This window comes from Pseudorca crassidens, chromosome 2 (genome assembly GCF_039906515.1).
Source record: "Pseudorca crassidens isolate mPseCra1 chromosome 2, mPseCra1.hap1, whole genome shotgun sequence".
Lineage (NCBI taxonomy): Eukaryota > Metazoa > Chordata > Mammalia > Artiodactyla > Delphinidae > Pseudorca > Pseudorca crassidens.
Window position 1 is genome coordinate 24955639 of NC_090297.1, and position 24269 is coordinate 24979907.

The 24269-nt window shown below is 59.2% G+C and overlaps 1 protein-coding gene across 15 annotated transcripts in view; it reads right to left on the reverse strand.

Annotated features, from left to right (window-relative positions):
* Positions 1–8987: 8987 nt before the first annotated feature.
* ADGRB2 (adhesion G protein-coupled receptor B2) overlaps positions 8988–24269 on the reverse strand; it is a 36248-nt gene continuing 20966 nt past the window's right edge. For 7 of the 15 annotated variants that reach the window (XM_067725233.1, XM_067725239.1, XM_067725242.1 and 4 more), the window contains 26 exons: positions 23902–24066; positions 23652–23819; positions 23476–23577; positions 23210–23316; positions 22230–22424; positions 21988–22056; positions 21803–21911; positions 21145–21475; positions 20673–20778; positions 20436–20479; positions 20034–20160; positions 19472–19575; positions 19254–19356; positions 18414–18564; positions 18169–18238; positions 17725–17791; positions 17509–17594; positions 17106–17204; positions 14841–15012; positions 14427–14522; positions 14045–14084; positions 12803–13422; positions 10406–10441; positions 10044–10142; positions 9888–9944; positions 8988–9470 (listed from right to left, as the gene is read on the reverse strand). In XM_067725233.1, coding sequence (XP_067581334.1) covers positions 9285–9470; positions 9888–9944; positions 10044–10142; positions 10406–10441; positions 12803–13422; positions 14045–14084; positions 14427–14522; positions 14841–15012; positions 17106–17204; positions 17509–17594; positions 17725–17791; positions 18169–18238; positions 18414–18564; positions 19254–19356; positions 19472–19575; positions 20034–20160; positions 20436–20479; positions 20673–20778; positions 21145–21475; positions 21803–21911; positions 21988–22056; positions 22230–22424; positions 23210–23316; positions 23476–23577; positions 23652–23819; positions 23902–24066 — 3509 coding nt within the window. In that variant the 3' untranslated portion in view covers positions 8988–9284. The remainder of the gene's footprint in view (positions 9471–9887; positions 9945–10043; positions 10143–10405; positions 10442–12802; positions 13423–14044; positions 14085–14426; positions 14523–14840; positions 15013–17105; positions 17205–17508; positions 17595–17724; positions 17792–18168; positions 18239–18413; positions 18565–19253; positions 19357–19471; positions 19576–20033; positions 20161–20435; positions 20480–20672; positions 20779–21144; positions 21476–21802; positions 21912–21987; positions 22057–22229; positions 22425–23209; positions 23317–23475; positions 23578–23651; positions 23820–23901; positions 24067–24269) is intronic. The other 8 variants (XM_067725235.1, XM_067725243.1, XM_067725237.1 and 5 more) reach the window with 6 other exon arrangements.

Genomic DNA, 24269 nt, shown 5'->3' on the forward strand with positions numbered 1-24269 from the left:
ACCTCTACCGCAGCCCACAAGGCCCACTGTGATCAGAACCTGCCTCCCTCGCCGCCTCATCTCTGCAGCCCATCCTCCTCGCACTCCCCGCCCCACCCAAACCATATGATTTGCAATTTTCCAAACTTGCCAGGTTGTTTCATGCCTCCGCGCCTTTGCTTACATGGCACCCTCTGCTGGGAGTGCCCTTTCCCCTTTCTCTGCCTGCTGAGCTTTCAGTCTTTAAAGCTCAGGGCAAGTGTTGCCTTCTTTAAGTGGCCTTCCCAGACACCCTCCCCACAAAGACAGAGGAGACCCCTCCTGCTCTGGAGCCTATTGCTCACGTCCACGTCTGGCTCCCTCTTCCCCAAGCCCCGTTTCCTGGACTGTGGGCTGCTCTAGTGTGATGAGTCCCCAGTGCCCAGAGCAGGGCCAGGTACACCATAGGTTCTCCATAAATCCTCCCTGTCCACTGAGCATTACACCTGACCCCGCATGGTCTCCTGATGTAACTTTGCAACCTCTCCCCTCTATGGGCCTCAGTTTTTCTCTCTGCACAATGTGGGGAGTGGAACTCAATGGTCTCTAATGGCCCTTCCTTCCCTCAGTTGGGCTTGGAAGTGATGGTGTGTAAAACATAAATCACCTGTGTGCACTGCGTGCCAGCTAAGGGCAGAGCCTGCTCAGACACGCAGCTGCACATGGTAGCGCCCAGGGGCCACATGGAAGCCAACCCCTGCCTAGCTGTACGTGACACTCTCACACTCAAGTAAACGCGGCCTTCATCTCCAATCAACCACTGGCCCTGACGGTGAAAAACTCAGCAGCAGCTGGAGCTGCCAGTCTAGCAGCAAGCTGATATGCAAGGAAGGAGCCTCCTGCAATATGCATGCCCTGAGGCTGGACACCACTGGGGCTCTCCCCTTCCCAGGCCTGCGTATGCAACACGCAGATATGGTCGGTCTGTGGTGGGGCACCAAGGGCCAGAGCTTTAGCTCTACCTGCTTCTTGGATACCTGGGAACCTTAAATTCCACATTCATTCATTCATCCATTCAACATTAGCTATGAAGTTCATATCATATGTCAGGCAATGGTATGAATGTCAGTGACTATCACCCTTTTTCACCCTCAGAGGCTTACAGTCTAGTGGGGGAAACAGACAATACATAGGAAATAGGTGCTATAATTCCACATTGGGAGAAGTGGCACTATGGAAGGATTAGGGTGATGTGATAGAAAATGGCCCAGAAGGGCAAGGGGTATGCAGGAGGTGGCATCAGAGCTTCAATCAAAAGATGAGCCAGCAAAGCAGATAACCAGGGAAGAGCCTTTCAAGGGGTAGGTATAGCATATGCAAAGGCCCTGGGGTGGGAGAAACCATGAAATGTGTTCGAGGAGCACAAAGGAGGCCATGTGGCTGGAGCTCTGTCGGAGTGATAGGCAGGGACATCAGGCCCTGCCTCTTGGGCCACTGTGAGGAAACTTAACTTTTATTCTAAGAGCAACGAGAGGTCCCTGGAAGGTTTTGGGCAGAAAAAACAAAATCCATCCCTTCCCCCTGCTTCCTTCCTCCTTGGTATCCTTCTTAGAAAGTATGTCTTCCTCATCTTTACCTTGTCAGTGCCCAGCTCAGGGCCTGGCACAATTTGGCATTGGACAATGTTTACTGAATAAATGAATGACCAAACCAGCCTCTTCTGGCTCAAGGCTTGACTGAGTGGCTCTGAGTGGGTCAGCTGGGCTGCTGAGGAATCTCTGGGCAGCTCAGGATGGGAGTCACCTGGGCCAGACTAAGACTTAGATGTCCTAGTACTCCCCATACATAGTAACCCATGAAGCATAATACTTACGTGTATGCTGAAATGAAAACAACTTCTTTTGGGATTTTTCAATTGCAAAACTGTGGATAAGTTCACTGAAGCAGCATTTCTTCCCGTGTGTGTGTGTGTGTGTGTGTGTGTGTGTGTGTGTGTGTGTGTGTGTGTGTGTGTGTGTGTGTCTGTGTGTGTGTGTGTGTGTGTGTCTGTGTGTGTGTGTCTGTGTGTGTACGTGTGTTGCTGCCACCTTGCTGGTGCCCCAAGCTGGACTGCCTGTTGGGTCACCCAGGTGCTAGATGGCAGGCCTGGCCTGACTGTCCCCTTGGTGACATGGTCTTGGCTCTTCAGCTCAGGATGACGAGGAGCACCAAGGGTGCCACGGTGGCCCAGGCCTGATAGCGAGCAGCCTCAGCAGCGTTGCTGGCAGCTCCTCAAGGCTGTACCAGTGTGCAGCTGCTCAGTGTGAGAACTCTGGTAATACCCCCTTGGGCCACCAAGGCTTGCCCCTGCCCATCCCTGACCCTCTGAAACTGTAAAAAGTGATCCAAGAAACTTCTCAGAAGAGGAATCTAAGGCTCAGAGAGGTTATTTAACTTTCCCAAGGCCTCTCAGCAAGTTGGGGATGGAGTTGTGGTTTGAGCACAAGCCTGGCCCCCAAAGCAGACTCCATTCCCTTCCTGAGGGTGGATGGGCTGGGCTGGGGAGGAACACCAAAGGGCACAGCCTACCTGCCCATATCTGGACCCACAGAGCTGAGAAGAACAAACAGTGGAGCTGGACCCTGCCCTCCCCTCGGCCTCTTTCGCTGCCCAGCTGAGCTCTAGGCCTCTAAGCTCAACTCTCCCCCAAGCCTCTCTCTGAGGTCTGGAGATGGACCCTCATCTAAGGTCCTTGTGTGGGTTCCACAGCATCACATGGGTACAGCAGTGGGCACCCAGGAGGGGCTCTAGAAGCCTGAGCCGGCACAGCCCTCGGGTTCTGGGTCTTAGGATTTGCCCTCACTTTTCTCCCACGTTGGTATACTTCACGGTTTCTATCCTTCCCTCCATGGCAACCACACCTGCTCTGTGTATGGACCCTGCAAGGAGTTAGGCTCAGTCCCCGCCTGGGAGGAATGTGGACCTCCTGGCCTCCTCCTCACTGGAGAGAGGGCTCAGGAAACTCAAACAAAGCAGGTCGGTGATTCTCAGGGAGAATGGGAACCTGGGTGGCTAAGGGCAGCATCTCTACATGCAGGCCAGTTTTCCCAATCCGACCCAGGCTGAGCTCTGCCTCCACTGGGTTCCAGTACTGCCCCCCTCCACTCCATGGGTGGGAAGAGACAAATGAGCCTGAGGAAGTGGAGGAGGGGAGGTGGCAATCGATGGCATTAACATGGTGCCCAAATTAAATATTGACTTTTTTGGTTGACTCTGGGGATGACCGGATGGATGGCTGGGGCTGTGCCATGCCACGGCAGGGGATGGGGACATACCAGCCTGAAGCAGGCCCCGTGGGGAGCTGAGACTGTGGGGATGGCTCACCCCTGCTCCTGCCTGGTCAGAAGGAGCAGGGACAAGGGCTGCAGAGAGCCCAGGGCACTGGATCTATACCTCCACCTTGTGCCTGGGAGCTCCCTATGGAGTCTAAAGTTCCCCCCTCCCAGAAGACCTTGGAGCCACGGTTTTGCTGAATGCCCACCCCTATCCTCCCCGACCCTCCTTCAGGAACCGTGGCTGGCCTGCAGCCCAACAAACGAGCAGAATCAATCTCTGTGATGATATCCATCATCAGGTCTCAGGATCCTGCCTCCCAGGGTGGTAGGGCTGGTTATTTTTGGTCTGTCACTACGTAGGATCTAGGGGAGGGGGTAAGGATGGCTTCTCCATTCTTGGAAACATTCCATCATCCTCTCCAGCTAATTCACCTTAAGAGCCAACAGTGGCCCCTGACATTTCTCTCCCTCTTTTCATAACTCCACTTCAAGAATTGTCTATCCTGTCTTCATTTCTTCACCTCCCACTCACTCTACAGCCTGCTCCAATACGGCTTCCTGCCATGCCAGTAACTCTCTTCCCGCCCTTCTGAAATCTAGTCCTGTATGTCTAACCATCTACTTCCTACTTGAAATTCCCCCATGACTATCTCCGAGGTATTGCAAGGTTAACATGTTCTAGGTGAAAGTCATGACTGTCCCCCGCCAAAGCTGGTCCTCTTCCTGGCCTCCAAATTCAATGGCATGGTCATCCATCCAGGTGTGTAAGACAGAAGCCCACAAGCCACCCTTGGCTTCTTCTGATACCGTCCATACCAGGGGCTGACAATTCCACCATTGCATACATAGGGATTCCATGCTCCCTCCGTAGCATCCCCCTAAGTTAAAGTTTCCTTTGTATGGATGGTCTCTTCACCGGTCTCTCTGCATCCATCTCACTCTTCAGTAACTGCCCCCCATCCATTGCCCATCCACCCAGAGCCATCCTATTAAATCTGATCGTGCCACCCGCTGCCCCACACCCTTCTTGACTTCCCACTAGTCTGAAATGCCAAAACCCTTACTGGAGTCTCCTCTGACCTGGACACTTAGCATGTGTTTTGAGGGCCTGAGAGGGCAGGGGTGTTCCTGGGGTGGGTGTTCTTGGAGGAGCGCAGGGAGGAATAATGGGGGGTACTGGGGACTGGCTCTAAAAAGCCTCAACTCCTGGACCCAGGGCTGCCCGGGGGGTGGGCAAGAGGAAGCCTCAAGGGAAATAAGTCCAGAGAGACGGAAGTTGGCAGCAGCCTGCACACAGGTTCTCCCTCAGGCCACCTGGGTCACCTAGTTTCCTTTTAATTGGTGCATAGTGGAAGTGAATTAAACCCAGATGAGTTTAACGTGTCTGTCCAAGTGCCATTCCTAACCTGTCTCCCTTCTCCCAGGGGCGGGGCTGCAGTTGGGAAAAAGGAAGACAGGCTGTGGGGGTGATGTAGGGGTGTGTGGGGGGGGGGTGCGCCCTTCCCCCAGCCCTGCTGAGGTCGACCTGACACCAGTGCACAGGTCTTCTTAGGACTTCCTCCTACTTCCCCAACACCCCCTCCCCGCCCGCTTGTGTCCCCTGAATACCCAGATTCCAGGAACACGGACTTAGGGCCTCCTTGGTGCTGGCGCTGTGCTGGGAACCTGCTTTACATCACCTCCATGAACGCTCCCATGACCCAGTGAAGCAGGTAGTACTCCTACCTCCTTTTCAGAGGTCGTTGAATTGATTTGCCCAAGGTCACTGCGTTTGTTGTGTCTAGAGCTATGCTGTCCAATTTGATAGCCACTAGCCACGTGGTTACCGAGTCCTCAGCACGTGGCTCTTCTGAATTGAGATGTGCTGTACATGTAATGCACACACTGGATTTCAGAGACAGTATGGAACAAGAATGCTAAGTATCTCATCCATAATCATCTATATTCACTATGTGTTAAAATGATAGTATTTTTGATATGGTGGGTTAAATATGTTATTAAAATGAATTTCATCTTTTCCTTTTAAAAATAGCTACTAGACTTCCCTGGTGGTGCAGTGGTTAAGAATCCGCCTACCAATGCAGGGGACACAGGTTTGATCCCTCATCTGGGAAGATCCCACATGTCGTGGAGCAACTAAGCCTGTGTGCCACAACTACTGAGCCTGCGCTCTGGAGCCCGGGAGCCACAACTACTGAGCCCACGTGCCACAACTACTGAAGCCCACGCGCCTAGAGCCTGGGCTCCGCAACAAGAGAAGCCACCACAATGAGAAGCCTGTGCACCTCAACGAAGAGTAGCCCCTGCTCTCTGCAACTAGAGAAAGCCCGCGTGCAGCAACGAAGACCCAAAGCAGCCAAAAATAAATGGATAATTTTTAAAAATAGCTACTGGAAAGTTTTAAATTACGTATGTAATTTGCATTATATTTTTGTTGGACATTCCCCAGGGTATGGTCTTATGAAAGTAGGGGTGGTCTGCTCACCCGTGACCTTGCCACAGCCTGCAAGGCACGGAAAGGCTGCAGGTGAGCTTGGGTGAGCTTCTAGGTCTGTCTCCTTCTTGCTTGGGAGGGCAGCGTCCCATTCAGCACCCTGGACAGCACCCAGGGCTGCCTTCCCACCCGGGGTCCTAATATATATAGCACAGAGGCCCAGGAAGGAAAAACTGTGGGAGGGGTGGATACCACCTGCAAAACCCTCCCCAGGAATAATCTCATGTCATGTTCTGGATACCCAGTGAGGAAGGCTGGGTAAGGATTATCGGTATCCCCATTTTGCAGATGGGAAAACCAATGTTCCGAGAGATGTGTGCATTCCATCTGTTCACTCAGTAAAGAGCCCCTGAGGCCTGCTCCACATGGAGCCCTCGGCTGAGGGCACAAACGCAAACCAGGCTGACACAGATGATAGCCATTCTGTGCGAGCAGTGTGAGAGTGGAAGTGTGTGCCGGGGCCGTGGAAGCCCAGCGAGTGCTGACTGCTGAGGCGGGGAGCTCAGGGGCAGCTTCATGGGGGGGGGGGCACTGGGGCTAGATCTGGAAGGCTGAAGGGGAAGTTGCCAGTGTGAGCAGGCGAAAGTTCCAGGCAGAAGGAATGGCACGTGCAAAAGCATGGAGGTGAGAGAGATGGGCCAGGAGAGGTAGGCAAGGGCCACATCACTAAGGGCCTTGCATTCTAGGCAATTTCTAGGGTCCTTGGAAGCCTTCTGAGCAGGGAGGGCAGTGACCTGGCCAGATGTGCATTTTGGAAAGATCACCCCAGAGCCAGGTAGCGACTGGAGGCAGAGAGAATAAGGAGGACAATGAGATGAGAAATTCAAGTCTAGGAAAGACATGACAGGTTGTTAGATATTAGCCCAAACAAAGGACAATCAGGACTACAGATAAGGAAACCCAAGTCAGACAGGGCCCAGTGACCTGTCCAAAGAGACGCAGCAAGTCAGTGCCTAGGGAGTGGGGACTGACGGGCAGAGAGGAGCACAGCCCTCGACACAGGAAAGCTCTGCCCCTGACCATGGACGTGGTGAGTCTCAAAGCGCTCAGGAGCCTCTGCTGCAGCTGTGGTTACTCACCCTCCTCCTCAAACCAGACGCAAAGCAAGAAACTACAAGCAGGGAGGGGAAGGCAACATTGCAGCTCATCCCGAGAGATCCTTGTGGTGGCCAGTGGAGCCCAGGGCTGGGAAGTGGGGAGGCAGAAGCACAGGAGAGGCACCCAGAAGGCTTTAGGTGATGCCTCTTAGAAAAAGGCCTGGCCCAGGATGTGGCGTGGGATCTGCTGGCAAAAGGTCAGGGACCGGGGCTTTGTTTGTGTGAGCCTACTGCCCCCTTCTGGGAATAGGACCTCCCCTTTTGGAGACCTACTCCCCCTCCCCCTCCCCTGAGGTTCCCAAGGGGGCTGCCAATCACAGCGCCCCACCCCCTGGCTGGGGCCAATCAGAGCCCTTCCTTGGGGGTTTTCTGATTGGAATTCAAGAGAAAGTTTTTTTCCCTCTGGGGGCAGAGTTGAGTGATAGGGGCTGCAAGAAGGAAGCCTGGGGGGCCCAGGGGGATGAGGAAGCTTGCCTGAAAGAATGGAGCTGACGTAGAGAGCAGCTGGAAGGGATGAGATCTGGCCACACCCTGACCCTGGCCTTCATCTCCCAAGGCTAGCCACCCACCCACCACCTACCACTCCCTTCCTGCAGCTTGCAGCTCCTAAGCGAATGAAGTCCCCTTTTGCCTAAGCTGGCTGGTACTGGGGATTCTGCCACCTCCGGCCTCACGTTGCAATATAGCCACTAACAAGCCGTGGGAGTTTGGGAAAGTCATGCCCCTCTCTGAGCCTTGATTTCCTCATCTGTAAAATGGGGGAGTCACAACACCTACCTCGAAGACTCAAGTGAGACGGTGCCTGAGTGATCGCTTTGTACCCATAAGTGCTGGGGCTGCCCAAGGGGAGGGTGGGGAATCTGCTCCCTCCTTTGACCGGGCCGCAGCTGGCAGGATTCAGAGAAGACTTAGGGAGCCGGTACCACCATGACACCCACTCCTCCAGCCCCTCCAGGAGGCTGTTAGCTGTGACAGCCACCCCCACCCCAGCAGCCAGTCCCTTCTTCCTTCTCCCCCATCCAGGCTCCTATAGCACCTAACCCCTCCCTCTGACATGTCCACCTCCAGAGTCAGTCAGCTCTCCAGGGGCCTGCATCTGTGTCTCAGAGTCTCTGGGGAGGGGCCCAGAGGTGCCCATGCTGCTAAATGACCAGGTCGGCAGCTGCACCTGTGGCCTCTGCTCCCGTGGCTGCCTGACCACAGAAGAGCCGTGGCAACATGTCTCCACACTGATTCTACCCTTCTTTGCCTGGATTCCTAGGAACTGAGAAGGGTTCACTCACTCAGGCTTATACAGACTACACCCTAGAAACTGCCCTCTAGCCCCAAGCCACCCCGTCCCTCCACCCCACACCCACCCTGAGCCCTGGAACCTGAGCTCTCCCGATGCTCCTCTGCAGCCGTGAAGGTCAGGTCCCTGGAAGCTGAGCTCCAGCTTCCAGTCCTACCAGGACGGTACTGATAAAGGTGAAGTCCCAGCCCTGTCTCTGACTGTGGCCTTGAGCAAGTCACTTCCCATCTCGGGCCTCATTTTCTTATCCACAAAATGGGCCACCTAAAACTTTCCTGCAAGGTTGCTGTGACGGGTCCAGGCCGAGGGTGTGGAACTCCTAGCACAGAGCACAGCAGGAGACCAGGTGCCTTAGACAACAGGTAATACTAAAAGAGCTACTTCTGTGCCAGGCACGCCGAGCTAACTTTACATGTGTTAATCTGTTTCATCCTCGTAACAACCCTATGAGGTAGGTACTGTCACCATCCCCATTTCACAGATGGGGAACCTGAGGTCACTAAGCTCTGCCTGGCCTCTGGGCCCCAGTGAAAGGCAGCCATGACCATCACAGCCAATGGGGAAGTCCTACTTCAAGGGGCTCCACCCTACATTCCCAATCTGCTTACCTCAGGCCCCAACAGGGGAAGGGTTGTGTCCAGGGTCACCCAGGGAGTCAGGGGCAAGGATGGAGTCAGAGCCTAGGCCACCCCCTCCCAGTTGGAGTCAGCCTGACCCCATCACAATTTGACAAGACCAAGTGAGGCGAACCAAAGAGATGGAGGAACAAAGTTGGGGTCCCAGGGCTGGGCCTTCCCCTGGGGAAAGCAAATAGCTCAGCAGCAAAATCCACAGAGTGAAGTTTATTCCCAAGAAAGTTCCCTCCCCCCTCCCCAGCCCGGGACAGGGACAGACAGCCTGGGGGTGAAGATGGGGCTCCAGGGGCTGAGGGGCCTCTGAGAAACAAGGAAGGGCCCTGGTCCCCCGGCCACGCCGTGTCTGGCTCCCCCAGCCCAGCTGAGTCCACTGTGCCTCCCTGCCCAGCCCTCGGGAGAGGGGAGGGGGCGCTGGCTCCTGGGTAGTTCCAAAGTGGAGTGTGAAAATAGAGAGATATATAATATTTATACGCAGTGGGCAGTCCGGAGTGGCACTCACACCTCTGTCTGGAAGTCGCCATCCGGTGGTTCTGTGGGCTCCCAGGCTGCTGCCCGGTGCAGGGCCAGCCGTTCTCGGGGCTTGGGGGGCAGCGAGCCCAGCGTCATAGACTTAAAGGTGCTCCAGCTCTGATGTCGCCGCTGTTGGGACAAGCCGGGACGCTCCCCTGGACTGGGCTTCTCCTGTGCGGGGGAGAGGGAAGGGCCCGTGGAGATGGGCCAATACCCTCACCCACTGTACAGAGAACCAACTGAGAAGGCCCGGGGAGGGCCAGTGATGCCCAAAGTTACCAAGCAATCGGGTGCCAAAGTGGGGTTCAAATCCAGACCCGCCTGGCTCCAGAGTGGGGTTCCTCATCCCTGTGCTCAGAGTGGCCCCCTGAGACCATGTCTCCTGCTGCCCACCCTCCTCAAGATCCTGATGGAGCTCCCACCAATACCCCCCATCTCCTAAAAACCCCAGACTGTTGCTTATGCCATGGGCAGGCCCTTGGTGAGGCAAGCTGAGGCTGCCCAGGCCGGGGAGGAGGGCAGGGAGGGAATGAGTACCTCGCGGCCCACCTCACCCCACCCCACCCCACCCCAGCCTGGGGCACTTACGCTGGACACGCTCCGTTCGGCTGCCCCACCTGAGGACACACTCCACCGCTTCTCCCTCTGCAACGGGGGCCACGGGTCAGGGTCTGACCCCAGGGGCCACTGTGCCAGGTTGGGCCCCGAGCTCCAGGCAGGGGCAGTCATAAGAGGAGGCCTCACCTTGGCCATGGACTGGCTGCGGTAGCGGTCGAAAGTGTGGAATTTCTGGTTGAGCTCATGGTAGAGTTCCGAGTGCCGTTTCCGGGTGTGCATCACCTTCTGGGAGCCACAGGGCGTCAGGGCAGGTGCTCCCCACGGGACGCTCAGCATCCTGGGTCCCCACATCCCTGCCTGCTGCCAGCCCCTCCGGGACAAGGCCTGGCTCTTTCTTCACCCCAGAGCTACGGGCTTGGGCAGTCGAGGGACTGTCATGGGGTCAGGCTCTGCACTGGGGCTTGGGCTAATTGTAGGAAGGGACCCTCCAGGGACAAACCGCCCCCCACAATCCCAAACCCAACATACACATACACTGTAGCACTTACCTCAAAGTCCAGGTCTGAATACCGTAACTTCTTTCGCTGGGAAGGAGCAACAAGGAAGCAGTGAAAGAGAAAAAAACTTTTTACCCTGTGCAGGGGGTTGAGAGTGAGGAAATCTGCTCCCCCCCAGGGTCTGCCCACTGTACCTTCCCCCAGCCCAGGCTCAGGAGCTAGGAACCCTTTAAAGGACAGCCCTAGAGGTTGTGGAAATGGGCTTAGGGCCTGGGAGACGAGGCTCCAAGGCGCTACCCCACACAGGACTGCCAGGGGCACACACAGGCTGGCACACGCGTAGACATGCACCTGCACGTGGACCAGATGTCACAGCGCAGACTTCCAACACGGCGGGACACAGATCCCCACATGGGATCACAGAGCAGACCCTCCTTCCTCTGTGTCCTGGATTCCACCCCTCTGTCCTGCCCCATCTTGCCCCATCCTCTCTGCCACCAACGGGCTCCTCTCTCCCTGGAAACCTCCACTTGTCCTGCAAATACAGGACGCAGGGTTACAGAAACCTTCCTTTCACCGCACTTTGCCCCTTTTCCTGCCAAACTTGGCCCTGCCTCCCTGGCCTCCCTCCCTCACGCCTCTCCCGGCTCTCACTTGCCCAAGACCACCTTTAAGGCCCCAGTGGCCTACGCAGCATTCGGTGCCACTCAAGAAGGAGGCCTTAGAGTCTCAGAATGTTGGCACAGGAGCGCTCACGAGGCCAAGTCCGACCTTCTCAGGTCACACTGGGGAAACTGAGGTCCAGGGTGAAGGACTTGCCCCACAGTCCTCAAGGACGCTCCTAAAACCGCCATCTAGATCTCCCCAGTCCCAGGCCTGCAGACACGCCCCCTCTCCTGGTCCTTCCACCTCCCTGCCTGCTCTTTCTTCGCCATCCACCCTGGCGTCTCCAACTCTCGGCCCCCACACTCTGCCCTGCACTCTCCCCTGCCCTTCACCACACACACACACACACACACACACACACACACACACACACACACACACGTGTCCTCCCCGTTCCCAGCCACACTGCACTTTCTGGAGGCAGCGGGACTCCTCTCCCTGCTCCCCGATGCCCGCGGGCAAGGCACACACGGCTGCGCCCAAGAGAATAAACTCTAAATCCCCCCGCCCCCAACACACTCCTCCGCCCCTCACAGTTGCCCACACCAGAATTCTGCACGTCATCCCTGACCCCTCAAGACTCCGCCGTGTTTTCTGCTACCTCCCACACAAGGAGCCCAGGGCCGGCCCCTCCTCAGGGGCCCAAGCACGGACAGGTGTCCCCAGAACAAAACCTGCCACCATGCTGAGCGCTCCCTTCCCCAGTTCCCGTGTCAAGTTTTCTTTGTGACGCCTTCCTGTTTCTGCCATCTGCGGCAAGCGCAGGCACCAAATGTTCAAGAAACATTTTGGGAGAAAAACTAAACTTGCAAACCTTCTAGCTGCTAACTTCGTTTTCTCGTGGGGAGGATGGGGAGCCGGTTTCTGGGGCCGAACATGAACAGCCAGTGGTGCCTGAGCCGTGATTCCTGACCCTGTCCTCATCCACACCCTCCTCATCCCTCCAACGAAAGTTCTAGAGTTTTCTACAGGGGGCCACTACCAACTGCTTGTGGCCAGTGATTCCCTGCAGGGAGCAGGCCTGAGGAGGTCAGAGAGAAGGTGGGGCAGCCACAGAAAACACACAGGCAGGGCAAGAGAGGGGCTGACATTTTCTCAGGAAGAGAGGGGCAATTACCACAGGCCTACGGGCAGTGCCTGAGGCTGACTTCAGGAATGATTCCAGTAGCAATCCCCAATCATCTAGCACTTTCTACCTGCTCCACACAGAGATACATGTTTTATATCAATTAGTCCTCGCAACAACTCTACCAGGAGGCTGCTCCTGTGTTATCCCCACTTTACAAATGGGGAGACTGAGGCTCAGAGAGATTAAGGCGAAGAGAGATTCCGTGAGCCTCAGGGGAAGATTATGCTCGAAATCTCACTGCTGATCAGCAGGGTCCAGATCTGAACTTGGGGACTCGGAGACCCAGGCTCTCATCCCCTATGACGTGGCTTCCCTAGCAATAGAGCACCGGGCCTGAGCCACAGGCCCCTTAAAGGAGGGCCCATCCTAACTGGTCACCCCAAAACAGGCACTATAGCAAGTGTGGGCACCTTCGAGAAGTGCACCCTCAGCGCGTGGCGTCCAAGCCCATTTGAGGAGCTCAGAGGAGCCAGGATTCCCCTGGAGCCGCCATGGGCACAAACGGAGGAGAAACGCACAGCAGATATACTCCCCAGGACTTTGTATGAGGAGGCTGCCGGCTGTCCCTTCCCGGCTGCTGCCAGACATAGTCACAGGCACCCGGGGTCAGGCCTCCCACCCCCACCCGCCGCCCATGCCCAGCAGCCCCTCACCTCCAGGGAGCCCAGCTTCATGGTGGAGCCAGGCACGGTGCGGGGCATGGTCCGGCTGCGCTCCCCCGGCTCGGGCACTTGGCGGGCGCTGGGTGTCGGCGGTGGCGGTTGGAAGGTCATCCCGTAGGGGTTCTGTAGCGACCCGTAGGCAGGGCCCAGCCCCAGGCCCGAGTGGTCCACAGACAGGAAGCTGGGGTAGCCTTCGGCATGGCCCAGTGCCTTGGCAGCCCGCCGGGGGGTGCCCTCGGGCCGGGCCCGCGGGGCATCCTCGCCACCTCCGCCCCCGCCGCCGGGCTGCAAGCTCAGAGTCCTCCGGGGCAGCACCATGTAGTCCCCGTCGGAGCCCGGCTCGGCAGGCTGCAGCCACGTGAGGTCCAGCTGCCGCAGGCCACCCTCCCCACACATGTACACGGGGTTGGCCTCCTGGGGGGGCGGTGGCTCCCCCAGCCCTGGTGAGGCTGCCATGGGCACCAGGAGATTGCCAGGCAGCGGTGAGAAGCTGAGGCTGCCCTCGGGACCCACGAGGCAGGACTTGGGCTCCTCGTCCTCGTCCAGGGACAGGCGGGACAGTGTGCCCGTGATGGTGGACGGGTTACAAGTGTTGACCTCCTTGAAAAGCACTGGGGGCAGGAGTGGAGGGAGGTAAGTCCGGGGGAGGAGGAGCCCCCAGATGCCCTTGCCCACGCTGAGCTTGGACAGTGGGGGAAACTGAGTCCTGGCGTGATGGCTGGGTGGTTAACACAGGGGTTAAGAAGGTGTCTATCCCAGAGGCCCACAGCCAGGGAGGGCAAGGAACGAAGCCAAGGCCCAGCTCCCACAGTGCCCGGGTGCGGGTCCTGACCTCTGACCCGACAGCCCCAAGGCTGTCAAAAGAGACTTGCTCCTCCCCGCTCCCTGGGCAGCTCCTCCCCAGGAGATGGAACTTGAAGGAGGTTCCGGTAAGAATCATGGACATGACACTTTGTGCGGAGCACCCGGCTAGGCACTTGATGTCCCCCAGTTCACGTAAGGCTCCCAGCCACCCTGGGAGGACACATTTCTCTCCGTTGTAGGTGTGTAAGCTGTTTGCCCAGAGTCATACAGTGAGTGGTGTTCACAGCCTTGACTCCAACTCAGGGTTGTCTGACTCAAAAGCTGGACCCCGCAGCCAGACACCTGTCAGGGCCTTCCTTGGTGCGGCTGGGGGCCCTCCCTTCCTGCCCCTCTCTGGGGCCATGCTCAGCTCTGCCCTGGCACACTCACCTGTCTGACAAGCCAGGTCCACATCTTTTTCAAAGTCTGACTATAGGCAGAGAGGGAGAGAGCAGACAGGCAGAGAGAGGATCCATGTATCAGGGTGGTGGGGGGGACGCAGGCCCCTCCCTACCCGCCCAGAGGGTCTGCCTCTGCTGGGCACACTGCCCAACAGAGCAGAGGGGCCCCAGGCGTGGTCTCCTCCAGCCGCACCTGACAGCGGGAAGACTGAAGGGGGGAAGGACTTGCCCAAGGCCACCCAGCTGTCAGAGGCTGAGCCTGAATCAAACCCAGTCTGTGTTCCCTCCCTGCCACAGATGAGGCAAGTGAGGGGTCTAGGGCAGGGGGCACTGAGAACCCACCTGTGCCCTGCCCGGGCCTCCTCACTCACCAGGATCTGCAGCTGCCCGTTCTTACACGAGTCGGGGGAGTCTTCGCTCTCGTCGGCCCGGCACACGCCCATCTGACACTTCACCACGTCCTGCACCTGGGGGCAGCAGGTGCCTGCTGGACCTGAGGCTGCCACAGGGCCCCCGGCCACGGCTGGGTGTGCCTCCCACCCCAGGGACCCGGGTGGGTGTGGAAGGAAAGAAGCGCATCCAGCCTAGGGGAGGGGGAAAAGGAGCCCCAGGGGGCCGAGGCCAAGGCCAAGGCTGCCCAAGCTATCAGCGCGCACACCAAGGGCTGCCCAGCTGGGGACCTGGTCGGGCCTCAATCTTCCCCATCTGCACCCATCTGCACCGTGGGGAGAAGCGAGAGACTGGCATGGTGTGGGGAGGACAGGGGCAGGAGAGGCCCAGCCCACCTCTCGGCGCAGAAAGCAGTGCACAGCCGTGATGACAAAGCCCTGCGCGGAGTTGAAGACAGCAAAGAGGGCCTGGAAGAGGACGGAGCGGCGGTCTGTCATGGCCAGGACGGCGGACATCCAGGTGAGCGCCAGCAGGGGCAGCACCACGCAGGAGCTCCAGAGCGAGGCCCTGAGGACAAGGCAGAGGGTCCGTCAGGGCGACACTCCAGGGGACAGGCTGGGCTGAGCCTGGGCCTGCACTCAGCCTGGGGCCCTTAAGCTGCCCAAGACTGGCAGGGCCCCAAATGCCAAGACCTCAGTAATGTCCACAAGCAGGGGGGCTGAGGAGCCGGGGGCAGAGGAACAGAACGAAGACCAAGAGCAGAAAACTGGGGGACAAGGAAAGGGAGAGGGACAGACACACAGACACAACGGGACTGAGCCAGAGGCAGCATCAGCGGACAGAGACAAAGAAGGTGGAAAGAAACAGTGGGAGAGAAAAGGAGGAGGGAGACAGATACAGATGCTGTGAGTTTCAGCCACAATTTGCACAGAATCACAGGCCTGGGCCACATCCCCAGAGAGTCTGGGAGGGGAGGAGAGGAAGAGGGACAAAGAGAGACGACAGACATGGTGAGAGAGTGGATGAGACGGGCAGAGACACACAGGAAGGTTAAATCGGCAGAGAGGACGGAGGACATCACAGAGCACAAATCTTTGGGGAGAAGACGGGGGGGGGAGGGGGGGGGGGAACCAGGGCAGCAGAGGCTCCTCCCCTTCAGCTTCCCAAGGAGGAGGTGCCAGGCTCCCAGGGCCTGCTCAGAGCTGGGCAGAAAGATCATAGCTGGGGCTGGGGGTCAAAGCCAGGGTCAGGGCCAAACCCACACATCCCCAACCTCCTTGACAAGGGAGGGCAGAGAAAAAAGGCAGAGGGGCCCGGGCATCCGGGCACCAGTGCCAGCCCACCCCCACCAGCAACAGCCCAAGAGCGCACAGTAGGGCAGCCTTGCCCTACTGGGCCAGGTGCCACACCCTGCCCACTCTGCCTCATGAACACCGCCAGTGGGAGAGTCAGGCAGGGGTGGGCACAGCTCTGGTCAAGGCAGAGAGATGGGCAGGTGGCCAAGACCTGCCCTAGGAAGAGCGGTCCAGGGCTGTTCAGCCCGGCAGGGGGCGGGCACAGTGGTCTCCACAGGCCCCGGGGGCAGAGCCAAGACTAAAGAGAGGACCTAATCACAGCCACGAGGGCTACCGCTGATTAACCACCAATTCTCTGGCAGGCCCTACACCAAATACTTTTCATACATTAATCACACTGTGACCAAAACAACTCCAGTAAACAGGCATGGGGATTATTATCCCAATTTACAGATGAGGAAACTGGAGTGTGCCCAGCTGGGCAGACAGAGACAGAGCCGGGATGCAAACCCCAAGGGGCACCTCCGAAGCCCAAGCTTTTAACCACTAGTTCTGAGAGCCTGGGTCAGAGAGGCAGAGGGGAGCCCGAGCGAAAGGGAGCCTTCTGCTACACAGAGGTTCCCAGAGATGGCGCCAGCCGCCTCCAGAGGCAGTGAGCTCCCTGATTCCGGAGGTGTGCAAGACAGAGCTGGGCCCCCACTGCTCAGGGAGGGTCAGCTGGATTTCTGGCCCTGAGTGGGAGGTGGGGCCTGAAGCCCTGAAGTTCATTCATTCATTCTACTCTTGTGCGGCTGGGATTTTAAGTCTCAGCAGCCCGAGGACAGCTCAGTGAAATAATCCCCTCCCTCCAAGATTCTCTGTCCTCCAACGGACTGTAGGATTCAGTGCCTCTGAAATTCTAAGTCTCAGATTCTATGACAGATGATAAGACTCTATGATTCACGCATTCGAACATTCTTAGCTTCTGATTGTCTTATTCTAAGATTCTACCATTCTAATTCTAAAGTTCTATGGGCTCCAAAATTCTACGGGTGGAAGATTCTATGAGCCTCTGTAGGTTGGGGCTACAAGGAGGAGTGTGTGTCTGTGCCTGGATAAAATGTAAGCCGGGGCTGGGTGGGGGGCAGGGCCAGGGAGCAAGGGGTGGGCACGGGAATACGGCATTTTCTGGAAAGCACAGACATTCATTCCCGTGGCCTCTTTGCCATCACAATGTCGAGCCCTTGAGAGTGCATGGCAGTTGGCGGGGCAGGGCAAGCTTTCCAGGGCACTGGGCTGATACCCCTCCTCCCCCCACCATGGGCACTGCCCCCCCTTCTTTTGCCCCCACCCACCCACCCCCTTTCCCACGGGGGCACAACTAACATGGCGTTCCTGGCCGAGGCTGAGCTGAGCAGGGGGCTGGGGACCGCTCCACACGCTGAGCAGGGGAGGAGCAGGCTGGCCCAGGGGCACCGCTCCGACCTCGGGGGCGGCACAGACATGGGAGAAGGGGGGAGACACACAGGAAGTGGGAAGAGATGGGGCAGTGTGAGCCCCGAGTGGGGTGGGAAGGGGAGGGCAGATGAGAGAGAGAGAGGTGGGTTAGGGTGGGCGAGGGGCTGCAGCTGAGCACACCGGGTGCCCACCTTGCCTGCACCCTTGATGCCCCAAGGTCAGGGAGCCCCCGGTCGCATCATCAAGCCCTGAGTCTCCAGGAGTGGCTGAGGCCCACCCTCCCTGCAGCACTTCCCACAAGGCCAAGTCCCAGCGACCCCCCTCCCCTTACCCGGCCCTCTGCTTCTTGGACTTGTCTGAGATGCCGTCCCGAGCCATGAGCTTGTTGAAGACGATGATTCCGATGAGCATGTTCACCTGGGGGCCCGGTGGAGTGGGGTAGGGGGAGACAGGATCACCAGATGCCCTCCTGGCAGGGAAATCCCCAGGTGGAGCAGGTGGACCCCCTTGGGCCATGCCCCTCCCAGGACGCTGCAGGGGCACATACCAGGACAATGACGGCTGCTGGGCCCACGAAGGCATAGAGCAGACCGCCCTCCAGAGAGAGCCAGCAGCTGGGGAGGGGGGAAAGAGGGGGTATCAGACAACCAGCGGGCCCGCCCCCCACGCTCAACCACCATCCCTCAGGGCTCCCTGAGCTGCCAGGTCACGTTACGCATGGGGCAGGGACCCAGACAGGGTGAGAGGGAGCCACTGACTGCTGCTGAGCCCCTCTAACAAGGGTCCTGGGGCCACCAAGGCTGATCCCTGACCTAAATGGTTCTGAGAGTATCCAATCCCCGCACAGCCTTTTATAGTCAGGGAAACAGGCTGAGACGGGAGAATCTGCCCAAAGTCCCACAGCAGGAGTGGGCCAGGATCACAGCCCGAGAAGTCTGGAGCCCTATCAGGTCCACTGACTCCCGCTTCCCACCCCGGGAGGCCCACGTACTAGCTGGATGTACCGTATCCTTTGGTGCGGGTAAAGCCGACCGACACGGCCACCACCAGGGCAGGCAGACCTGGGGGAGCAGGGGAGCCAGAGTGAGATGGCCACCCGTCCTCAGGGTCCTTCACCCTCCCAGACCCCCAGCCCAGCTGACCCGTGTGCCCAGAGAGCAGGGCCGGGGCCGGTAGCTCTCTTGCTGCCCCTGCCCCCAAGGCCCAGTGACAGGGTCCAGCACGAGCCCTGCTCACCCCAGCCCAGGCAAAGGAAGCGCTTGCGGACGAGGCGGGTGCGCATCCGTCCGATGACAGCCAGGTAGGACTGCCAGGCCTCAGTGAGCACCCAGCAAAAGGACGAGAGGAAGAAGAAGTGCAGGAAGGCGGCTGTCATGGTGCACACACCCTGCAGGGAGAAGGAGAGGGAGGGAGTGGCCCTGAGCAGCCGCCAGGGTGGGAGGCGCCGGGCTTCCCACGTCCGCTGCTGGGCGCTGCCACGGCCGCCCACCTGAGCTCCGCCTCCCACAGAACCCTGCCAGGCACCCCCGTCTTCCTGCACCCACACACAGCACGACGCAGGCCCGGTGACACGCACACGGCACTCGGCATCCAGGAGGCGGGCGGGCAGGCTGCCCACGCACAGACGGGGCTGGCAGGGAGGGGGACAAACAGGAGTGCCTGCCACGTCATGGCCGGGTGGGCCCCACGTCTGGCACCAGCAGGGCTGGCGCTGTGCAGAGAGGGCCGAGGGGGCATAAGGGACAGCCAACACAGATCAGACGCGGGCACGTGGCACAGGAGGCTCCGCTGGGGCTCCCACATGCCCGCAGACACGCCCAACACACGTGCGCACAGGCACTCAGCTCACGTACACGTTCACAGATGTACACAGACATCCCTCACTGGAGTACACACACCCCCTCTCCAGCTCCCTCATGTACGCTCACACACACTATCTCCCACACACACCCTCACCCAACACCCAGCTCGAGTGTCTACACACATCCGGCACTTAGTTTCATACACGCGAGCACACGCGCCATCCCCCCTTCGCCCCACTCTCACACCCCGGCCCCCCTGTGAGCCTGCACCTGCCTTGCTCAGCACCCGCGACTGGCCCACGAGGATCAGGATGTTGGATGCCAGGATGGACAGGCAGAAATTCAGCAGGATGATGGAGCGTTCCGATTTTATAAACCTGGTGGGGCACAGTGGGCAGAGACAGGGGAGCTAGCCGCCCTGCCCAACCCCGGGTGGCCGGCCACCTCCAGCCCCACCCCCTCGTCCCCCCAACCCCCCACTGTCCCACCTACCTCCAGAAGGCGGCATAGATGGCAAGGAGGGTGAGCAGTGCCATGCAGGACACAGCGCAGCCGATCACAAGGGGGACCGAGGGGGAGCCCGCCAGCTCCAGGGTCTGGGGCAGAGGGGCAGACCGTCAGATGGGTCACTGGGAGAGGGCAGCTACAGGGGTCCCATCACCCTCCCCACCTCCTGTCTAGGACAGACTGGCACCTGCACCTGTGTCACACCCACACACGTACGGGGACTCACCACTGCCTCCACACATGCACAGAGCAGACCCAGTCACGTACGTGGACGTGTATTTATGCTGTCACCCGCACACTTCCACACACAACCAGACACACGTGTGTGTGTATACACATGCAATCACCCACCGCCACACACCCCTGGGCACGTGGCATCGCTGTGAGCACCATCCCAGGGGCACAGACTTCCACGTGCAATCCCACAAGTACACCCACGCAAACGCCACGTGGGATCACCCAGATCCCCGCCAGCACTGTCACAGACGGCCGCTGGCACCCAGGAGCCTCTCCTCCGGCCCAGCCCAGGCACTTCCCTCCCACTCACCAGGTCCTTGGGCGGCTGGGCCAGCACAGCAAAGGTGGACAGGTGCTGGCACTGGCAGCGGGTGTGGGCTGCCTGGGTCTCCAGGGTCTGGCAGCTCTCAGTGTCCCAGTCCCCTGAGCTGGCATCTCTTGGGTGGAGGGAGAGGTGGAATGAGCCCCAGCCCAGCTCCACGGCCCCACCCCCAGTGCTGGCCACTGCCCAAGGACAGGGGAAACCCAGAGCAAGGCCACATCCAAGAGGCAGGCAGGCAGGCAGCGGGAGCCACAGGGTTTGCCCTTGATCCCTTAGGCCAAGGATGGTGCCAAGGCGCCCTCCCTCTGGCCTTCCAGGCAGGACAGCCCCTCCTGAGGGAGGAGTCCCAGGGCTGCAGCCCTCCCCACACAGAGCCCCTGCCCAACTCACGCTCTGGAGTAGTCCCAGCTGGCACAGTGGGGATCCGTGGTGCCCTGCGGAGCAGAAGACCTAAGTGCAGCGTAGGTGGGAAGCTGTCCACCCATGACCGCCCCCATCCTGCCATGGCAGGCCCCACACAGGTCAGCGGTTCAGCCTGCCATCAGGGCAGACCACCTCCCCATCAGACAGGCCTTCGACTGCCCTGGCTGGGGCACACCCAGGGTCCCCGCCCAGGGCCCCACTCACGTTGATGATATAGGAGAGCTCCACGGTGATGAGGGGCTCAGCTAGCGGCTGGGTGGGGGGCCTCACAGTCACTGTCATCACCCTGGATGTGACGGCCAGCGGGGGCCTGGGGGACAGATGCTGAGGTCAGCTCCTGCCAGCAGGTGCCCACACCCAGTCAGGAACCCTGAAGGTGCTTTGGATCGAGGGCAGGAGGCTACCATGGTGCCAAGGCCAGGGGAAGGCCTAGAGGTCAGCGGGGCCCAGGACTTTGGGTGAGGCCTAGAGCTCAGTCCAGCACCCCCTGCACCGCCTCTGAAGCCTCTGGGAGCTGCACGGATGTCTTGGAGAAGCACCTGTGTCCAGAGCCAGGCGAGGGGTCCCTGAGGCTGCAAATGGATCTCTCTGTGGCCAGCATGGGCTCAGCCCTCCTTCCCTTCCCTGGGTCTCCCTGGACCCGCAGCAGTGCCATCCACCCCTCCCAGGGACTCACCTGGGGGGCGGCAGGATGAGGCCGAGGGTGCGGTAGAGCACAGCACCAATCACAAAGTAGGAGGACGACTCCTCAGGGTCCGCTGGGAGGAGGCGCTGGTGGGAGTGGCCCGGGCCAGGCGGCACGGTTCCTGGGCCTCTCCCCCTGCCAAGGCTGCCTGCTGTCCCGGATGCGGCCGGCTTCCCTGGGGAGGAGAGGCTGAGCACCTCCTTGGGTAGGAAGAGGCGGTCCTCTGAGTACCGCACCCAGTCCTTCATGCCCCGGCGGCCGCGCATGGGGAACGTGATGTCGCTGGACACAGCCGAGACGGGCTCTCGCTGAATGCTGATCACTGCAGAGGACAGACAGAGACAGAAACAGAGGGGAAGGTCACAGGGGAAGAGATGAATGTGGGGGAGACAGACAGCAGGAAGGCAGATGCAGACACCAAGGTTGGTACAAACAAAGAGGCAGGGGACACGTATACAGAGAAACAACAAAGAGATGGAGCATGGGAAGAAACGTGGAGACAGAGATACAAATAAGGGGTTAAATGAGGGAAAGGCAGGGCCCAGACAGAGAGAGGAAGATAGGAAAAGCCCTCAGAAACCATCCCTCCCCCAGGGCGTCCTGGGTTTGGCCACATCCAGCACCCTCTCCCCTGCCCGCCTCCTTGTACCCAGGTTATCTGTGACAATCAGAGAGCTCTGGAAGGCCTTGAGAGCATCGCCCACCAGGTGAATGAAGTCCTCCACGACCCGGAGCAGATGCACAGAGCCAGGGGCCACCTGGGGACAGACAGGGCGTGAGGGACCAAGGCAGGGGTGGGCCATGGGGCACAAGCCTGGAAGCCCAGCCCCTCACCTGCTGAGCGTCATCCCACTTGTCCTTGTTCTCTGCGTCCACCATGAAGCTCACCACCTGGAAGAAGCGCTGGGGAGAGAGCAGTGGGTGTTGGGAGGTCCCAGCCCCAGGGCGAGGAGCTTCCCCGCCACAGCCACACCTGCCATGCCCCCACAGACTCTGCTATAGGGGCCCGGCCTCCCCCTTCAATCTAGGGCTTCTGAACCTTCAGCCCTCCTTCCTCTTGACAGGGTAGAGGGTACCTGCACGTCATCAGCCGAGGGCACATAGGTGGCTCGCTTGAAGGTGTCAGTGACATTCCTCAGAATGTCCACGGAGAAGAGCAGGTCCCCACTGTAGTAGGTGCGCCGGGCCAGCAGCTCCTGCAGGCTCCGCACCACTTGCGACATGCCCTCGCCCGCCAGCATGCGCTGCCCCTTGGCCAGGTGCTCCCGAAGCTGCCAGTGACAGGTAGGCTGCTGTCACCAGAGTGTCAAGAGCTGGGACCCGCCCCTGGCCCATCCCACTCCAGTCCACCCACCACTTGCAGCCAGAGGGGAAGGGTCAGATAGAGATGCTCAAAGAGATCATGGGGAGACAGAGTCTAAGAAAGAGACCCATAAAGAGAGAGAATCCCCCAAGTTACGTAAAAACTGAAATAGGAACAGCAAAAGAAAGAAGGAGCTCAGATATAAGTATAAAAGATGATAAGCGCAGTTGAGGGACAAGGCACCTCCCTAATCCAAAGAGGCCATCACACGCTGGAGTGTAATTCGCTCGCTCTCTCAAATACGAGCTCCAAGCACAAACACAACAAATACCGGTTACAGTCAGACAAGTACACACAGGCCACGCTCGCTAACAACATTCTTACCCCATGGCAGGCCCTGGGCTGGGCACTGGGGACATAAAAATAATTTCAACTTTGTCCCTGCCTTCAAGGAGCTCCCAGTCTCACAGGACACAGACATTGTGATGAGCACTCGTAACACCTAATGACTGAGAAGCTCAGGGGGCTGTAGGAGCACAGGGGGAGGCACTGGGGATAAGGGAAGACATCTGAGAATCAGGCCTTGAGGGATGAGTAGGAGTTTGTCAGACAAGGAGAGGCACAGCCAGGCAGAAGTGGGCACATCGTATGTACGCCAAGGCACATGGGCACGAGCAAGAATCCAGCTCCCTCCACGCCCACCAGAGTCTGGGACAGACCCTGTGTCGCCCCAGCCCAGCAGGGTGCACTCACCGACAGATACAGGTAGCGGTACTCGTGGGAGATGCAGCGGGCAAAGCTGGGCAGCCCCCAGTAGGCCACGCCCTGGGCACTGAGGAGACAGCGGCGGCTGGCAGACCCTGCAGGGGGACAGGACAGAGGGTTGGGTGTGGGGGCCGAGCTCTCACCCACTTCACTCCACACCTCAGGATGGAGGCTCAAAGAGGCTGGGGGCCCAGAAGGGAGCGGCAAGAATGGCGGGTGTGGGAGGCGTGCAGGGAGAGCCACCCGCTCCTCACCTGAGGCGTTGGGGGGGCACTTGTTGTAGATGATCTCTCCAGCAGCCGCCTTCTTCCACATCATCAGCATCACGTACTCGTCCCTGCACATCTCATGGAAGGCTGTTGGTACAGCAGAGGGGCTCAGCCAGGCCCAGGCACTTGCCCGCAAAGCCCCAGGGTCCAGCGGGCAATACCTGGGCACCTCTTCTCACTGCAGGGCTTCACCTCCTCTCCGGTGCCCTCGCAGGGGTATCCCTGAGAGCCTGTGGCCTGGCACATGCGGAAACGGCGCTGCCAGCCTGTGTCACATGTCTTGGAGCACAGGCTCCACGCGTTCCACGGCCCCCACTTGCCGTCTGTGGCTGCAGAGATGGGGGGCGTGAGTGGCCCCAGGCGCCCCCTGGGCCAGGGCCACCACCTGCCGCCCCTGTGCCGCGCACTCACCCGGGCACTCAAGGTTGCCGCACTCCCGGGTGTCAGTGAGGGCCCCGGTACACGTGGCCCAGGCTGGGCCCGCCACGCTGCACTTCCGGCTGCGCTGCTGGGTCCCATTGGCACAGGACATGGAGCACGGGCCCCAGGGACCCCATTCTAGCCACTGGCCTTCCACTGCATGGGGAGACACAAGCAGGGTTGGCTGTTGAGCAAGGATGTGGGGATGCGTCAGGGCAGAGCACCACAGGGAGATGGCATTCAGATTTGAATAAGGCCAGACCCACTGGAGAGGGGTGGAGGAAGGGGGGCTGGAGGGAGCTGGTGGTGCCTGGGCCTGGGCCTGCCTGCCTGCCACCAGCTCCAGGAACACAGGACTC